Below are 6,114 nucleotides of genomic sequence, written 5' to 3'. Positions count from 1 at the left end.
ACACCCCCCACTGGGGATGTGCCCGCAACCAAGGTACATGCCCTTTGACCGGAATCGAACCTGGGACCCTTCAGTCCGCAGGCCGACGCTCTATCCACTGAGCCAAACCGGTTTCGGCAGTTCATGCCGTCTTATTGCTGAGAAGTATTCCTTCATATATATGTGTTGTGCCTATATAAATATATCTATATCTATCATTATCTATCTATCACCACTTTTTAACAGACATCTGAGTAGTTTCCAGGTTTTGGCTATTCTGAATAAAGCTATTAATGGATATTCAATTACAGATTTTTGCATGAGCATATTGTATAAATACTTGGGAGTGGAAGGGCTAGTCATGATTGGTATGTTTGTGACTCAGCTTTTCAAAGTGCTTGTACCATTGTTCATACCATAAGTGGAGGATACCTCTAATTGCTTTACATCCTCAGCACATGTGGACTTTTCAGGTTATCTTAGCCATGGTAATGGGCGTGTAATGGTAACTCACTGTAGTATTCTTTTGTTTCCCTGAGGACTGAGGTAAGCATCTTTTCATGGGCTTTTTGGTCATTTATGTATCTTCTTTTGACCAATTCTAATACTGCATTCTTATCAGTACCCTGAAAATCACAGAATGCTACTTTGAGAAATTAAAGAACTGAATAAAATAGATAAAACTTATGGATTGGAAGACTCAATATGGTTTAGATGTCAATTCTTTCCAAATTGGTCAAAAGATCTAATACAATCCAAAATTCCAGCAGGTATTTGGTATTTATAAGCTAATTCTAAAATTTACATGGCCCTGGCTTGTGTGGCTCAGCTGGTTGAGTGTGGACCCATGCACCGAAAGGTCGCTGGTTCGATTCCTGGTCAGGCACATATTCAGGTTTTGGGTTCAATCCCGTCAGGTGTGCACAGGAGGCAGCTGATCCATGTTTCTCTGATTTAATCAGTACAAACATAAATGCAAATGATCTTGAATTATCAAAACAACTTTATGGCACTATTTTTACAAATTTCATTGTTTTTTTATCCCCCCCAAATACATATAAATGGAAACCTGCTCTTCAAATGCAGGGGGAGGCAGTTGCCTATAATTTAGTATTACATCATAAAACATTCTGATATAAAAATCAATATGCAGCTCTTACATACTATATATATACACACACACACAATATATTTGTAAGTAGTTATGAACTTTCTACTTACACATATTCCTTTAGTAGAAAGTTAGAAATCTGGGCAATTCCCATGCTTTCCAGCCATGGGAAGATAAATACAACCTCTCTGAATGTTTTTTTTAAAAGATGAAACATGTAAATGACACAACTTATTTAGACATGTACATATTAAAGCAGGAACACTGCCACATAAATGACAGTTTTTCTCGAAGAGATAACACTTGAATAAAAATGCCAAGTTGAACAGATGTCTGACACTGTTCTGTACACGCTCCGTGGGGAAATCAGAATTCTCTCACTAGAAACAGAGCTGCGCCCATCCCAGCCTCCTGTGACGCCGGCAGCAGTCTCCATCTTCCTGTATAGTCAGTCACCTGCCCAAGCAGGCTTCATAAGGCATCTGTTTAAGTCCAACCGTCAATAATAAGGGCAAATGAGATATCCCCAGTCCCCCAAAAAGAAGTGTAAAATCTACTTCTGTGACTCAAGAGTTCAACCAGGGCAACCAGGTCAAAGCGCTGATGAAAGGCTATCTGTCTAAGTCCCAACTCGCTGCCATCTAGACACACATTACACATACAGGGCACTAATCACCCAGAAGCCCAGTCAGGCGTCTCAGCTCGACTGCACTTTAGTTAGAAACAACTAATTTATTAAGAGAAGGATAAGCAATTAACAAGCAGGGTATTTCTATATAGAAATAACCTGTAAGAGTTAAACACACTGCGGACGGGTCATAAGAATTCTTTAAAAATATATTAGCTTGTAAGAACACATAATAACTAACTTCAAAATGCAATGGGCATTTAATTTTAAAGCGTGCCTTTGACATTTATGTAAAACGTTTTTTGTACTCGTTCAATAGAAACTCATCTGGCCACTGGGTAAAGCTAGCAATAAAACTACTGGTCCGCAATGTGTTAAGGAGGCCGCTCTAGATCATTTCCATGGTCCTTTCAGCTCTCCTTGACTCTGCATTTGTGGGCAGAGGACATTCAACTGTGCACCTGTCTCCGCCGGAGAACGCAGGGTCACAAATCTGCCAGGGCAGAAATAAGATACTCTTGAAACATTAATTTCAACTCTAGGGAAACACACAGTTAAAAAATTTCTTTGCTTTCTGTTAGAATATAAGGGGAGCAACTCCTGAAAGGCCCAACCTTGGAGGCACAGAAAAGATTTCAAACTCATCGGTCAAGTCCAAGACACGAAGCCCACAGGCAAAGCAGGGCCGCATCCTGGGATCCTCGGCAGCACGGTAAGCTCTTATCTGGCTCCTTGTAAGCTGACTTGGCCTCTAATGCTGCTTAGTTTAGAAGTCCTTTTTAAAAAGTAGAAAAAGCACCACACTTCAGTTCTAGGTCAGTGTTAAAATCAGCTTCTCCCTCTTTTTCCTCTTCCTCTTCTTCTCTTCCAAGTGGCTGGTCGCATCAGCGAAAAACATAACTTCACTTTTTGCCTCGCACTCCCTCTTGAGATAGTTCAGACCCGCCAGGTTGAAGCCAATAACATCCTGGGGCGGAAGACGAGAAAGGTGAGACTTGTCTCACTTGAGCTCAGCACCTTAAGTATCAGCATATGTGAGTCAGGGGCCAGTAAGCCTCAGGCCTTGTTTTCCTATTCCTACCAGCTCCACTGCCAAGCTAATCCCAAATACAGACCATGTCTGGTCAATACCACCCGAGACAGGCACAGCGCCCTGGGCTACTTCTAAGTCACACCCTAGGGTCTCTCCCTCGCTGCTGGAGCTCTACAGACATACTTACCCGGACTTGGCTGACTTTTGAAATAGTTGTTTCCTTTAATTTTTCAATCACTGGCACAAGCATTTGGTTACTAGTGATCTGCCCAAAGTGAATCCTAACAGAGAAAGAAAACAGCCATATTTTGAAGAGGGATAGTGGGGCTGGCTCTACTTACCCCTTCCACAAATAGCAAATAGACACAACAGCAAAGCAAAAACACTTTTTACGGCATCATGGAAATATAGAGACGTATCTAGTAAAAAAGCTAAAGGAATTTCTTCCCTACTATTCAGTTCTATCTGATAACAATTTACCAGGTTCAAACTCAGACCTGGAGTACCCAGACACCCTTGATGAGCACAGGCTCCTTCAACCACAGACTCACCCGCGACTGTGACCTGCCATCTCTACCTGGGAGGTAACTAGTACCCACCTACAACCCTGGGATATGCTGGCATTCAGGGTGTTTCTTTTAGAAAGAGTAATCCTGATTCAACAGCACATATGCCACAGCAACAAGAAATTATTAGTAATACTGCTAAGTCCTTACAACTTGCCCCAAATTCTAAATATGACAACAGAACAATGTAAATATATTCTTCTTTCCCTAATATCCAAATAGAAAAAAAATGGAGGGCTAAGAATCATGAAAACAGGCCAATTCACCAACTTCACTAAACATACCTGTTTCTTTGAACTACTTGGTATTGGCTGACCAGTTTTTATTTTGTCCTCCTAACAGCATTTTAAGGAATGTCCAATTTGTCCGTGTTCTCTGTTCTAACTGCTCGAAACAGAGGGGCAGAGAGTGGGAGATAGAATAATACATTTTTAAGCCTTTGTAAATAGTCCTCTCAATTACATATGAACAAGAATTTCTCATATTTGAGAATATCATCTAATGACTATATTTTCCAAATTAGTTTCTTTTATGTATGTCCTTCTTTTGCATCTATACCTATACAGACCTGGAAAATCCATTATTCCTGAAAAGGCTATAGGAGGACAAGACGAAACCATTAACTTAAACCAGTGGTCGCAAACTCATTAGTCAACAGAGCCAAATATCAACAGTACAATGATTGAAATTTCTTTTGAGAGCCAAAAACTGACTTCTGCGCATGGGCCACAAAGTTTCAATCGCACTGTACGTGCGCGCCCGCACGTGGTATTTTGTGGAAGAGCCACACTCAAGGGGCCAAAGAGCCACATGTGGCTCTCGAGCCACAGTTTGCCGACCACTGACTTAAACTAACAAATGAGGCAAATTGATGAGACCCAGGCTGTTGGACTGCAGCCTGAAGACCCGCGCCCGACAAAGCATTCCTGAGCAGCATTAACCTCCTAGTACTTGTTTTAAGGCAAAACTGGTTCTGACTAGTTCCAAGGACAAGGAGTAATTCACGCCAGGCAGCACTAAGGTTCTGTAACAGTCCCTGAAACCAAAACATCCGGGTTTTTCATCCCGAGGGGGTGACAGCTTCAGTTAAGCTCTACTGGAGCAACTGTGCTGAGTAGACAGGGTCTGCCCTGGAAAAGGAGTTACCTGAGGAGGAAGAAGAGGCACCTGCACAGAAGTTCAACGTCAGAGCCCAGCTGGATGAACTCGTTGAAGAGTTTCAGGATGTCCGGGACGTAGGAGAACGGCAGCACCAGGAGCGACTCTTCCAGCTCACTGAGGAAGGAAGCGTCACATTCCTTAGCGCAGTCACCTGAAATCTTTCCTCGACTATTTCTTCCTACTGCTTTTATTTAATAGACCTTACCCATTTGGAGTTAAATATAAAAAACAAAACCTTGAAAAGAGAGAACCGTCTAGAATATTGAATTTAATAGTTTAATCTTTTGGATGCATTTTGGTCCATGGCACAGCAGGAGAATCTAACTTTTTCTTCTTCTAGAAACCAATTTCTCCAAAGCCTATTGTTGACTATTCCATCTTTATATGACACTTCTCTTACCATTTATTGAGTCCTTATAAAAATAGTCTGTTTGAGGCCTTCTGAGTCTGTTTTGATGATCAATTGATTCTGACAACAACCCTGTACTATTTAAATTTTGCCAATTTACAGGTTTTTAAATCTAGATGAATAGATTTGTTGCTCTGGTTTCGTTTGTTTTACCTTTCCTGAACTAATTCTAGCATTATTTCAGCAATTCCAAGAGGATTTCAAGTGGAATCACAAAACTGTAAGTTAAAGAAAAACAAAAACTTTAAAACACAGCCTCTTCCCGCCTGGGAATGCACTGCACCTCCATGGATCTGAGCTCCCGCTACATGTCCCTAGTGAAGGCTCCTCTTACTCAGGTGGCTCCTGTTTACTACTTGTAAGGGACACACTTAGACATTGTAGCTCAAGCTCATAAATAAAATCAAAAGGGAAATCACAAATACACATTATTCTAAAAATATACAACAAAAGACAAAGAAATTATTAAAAACCAGTAAGGGCTAACAAACATAACATTTTAACTTCATCAATAATCAAGAGATAAAAATCACCTTCAGAAAAATAATGACAGATTTCTATGTAAAGGTGTTCACTGAAGCAATATTGATAATAGCAAAAGACACGCAAACTCCAATAGTAATTATTTGTTTTTGAAGAACAAGAATATTGGTAAACACTCAAATATTCTGTGAAAAAGGACAGGATACAAAATTGTATGCAAGATGGTTCTAACTGTGTATGTGCACAGGAAAGAAACACACTACAAAAAATGTTAACTGCTGCTGCGACTGAATTATATAGATCAAGCATGTCAAACTCAAAAGCTAACACAGGCCAAATAAACGAGGCATGCGGCCCATGAGTTTGACATGCTTGATACAGATGATTTCATTACCTACAATATATAGTAATACTACCCTTCATTTGTCCTTAATTAGTAGAGCCTTACCTCTACTTCAAAAAGATTATAGTAAATTACTTTCCATCAAAATTTTGACACAGTTAACCATCAATTATAATTTCTCCTTATCTCATGTTTAGATACACAATAAAAGTTAGCTGACCACTGATAATAACTGTGCCCTGAGACGCACCTTGACTTGATTCCTTTAAAAATCTCCAACACGTAAGCTGAAGGCTGCAAAGGAAGGACAAAGGCATTAGCGACAGTCTTGACTGGTTTCTACTGAATCTCTACTTTCCTAAAACCCAGGACCCTCTCTCTCATGAGACAGTGTACTGAAA

General features: G+C 40.3%; 1 protein-coding gene across 2 annotated transcripts in view; it reads right to left on the bottom strand.

Moving 5' to 3' along the window:
- Nucleotides 1–964: 964 nt before the first annotated feature.
- WDR3 (WD repeat domain 3) overlaps nt 965–6,114 on the bottom strand; it is a 30,733-nt gene continuing 25,583 nt past the window's right edge. For both annotated transcript variants that reach the window (XM_079761748.1, XM_079761749.1), the window contains exons 24-27: nt 5,964–6,007; nt 4,464–4,592; nt 2,939–3,032; nt 965–2,685 (exon numbers count right to left, since the gene is read on the bottom strand). In XM_079761748.1, coding sequence (XP_079617874.1) covers nt 2,530–2,685; nt 2,939–3,032; nt 4,464–4,592; nt 5,964–6,007 — 423 coding nt within the window. In that variant the 3' untranslated portion in view covers nt 965–2,529. The remainder of the gene's footprint in view (nt 2,686–2,938; nt 3,033–4,463; nt 4,593–5,963; nt 6,008–6,114) is intronic.

Source organism: Cnephaeus nilssonii (assembly GCF_951640355.1).
Source record: "Cnephaeus nilssonii genome assembly, chromosome: 21".
NCBI classification, from domain to species: domain Eukaryota; kingdom Metazoa; phylum Chordata; class Mammalia; order Chiroptera; family Vespertilionidae; genus Cnephaeus; species Cnephaeus nilssonii.
This window is presented reverse-complemented; position numbering and strand designations above follow the sequence as displayed.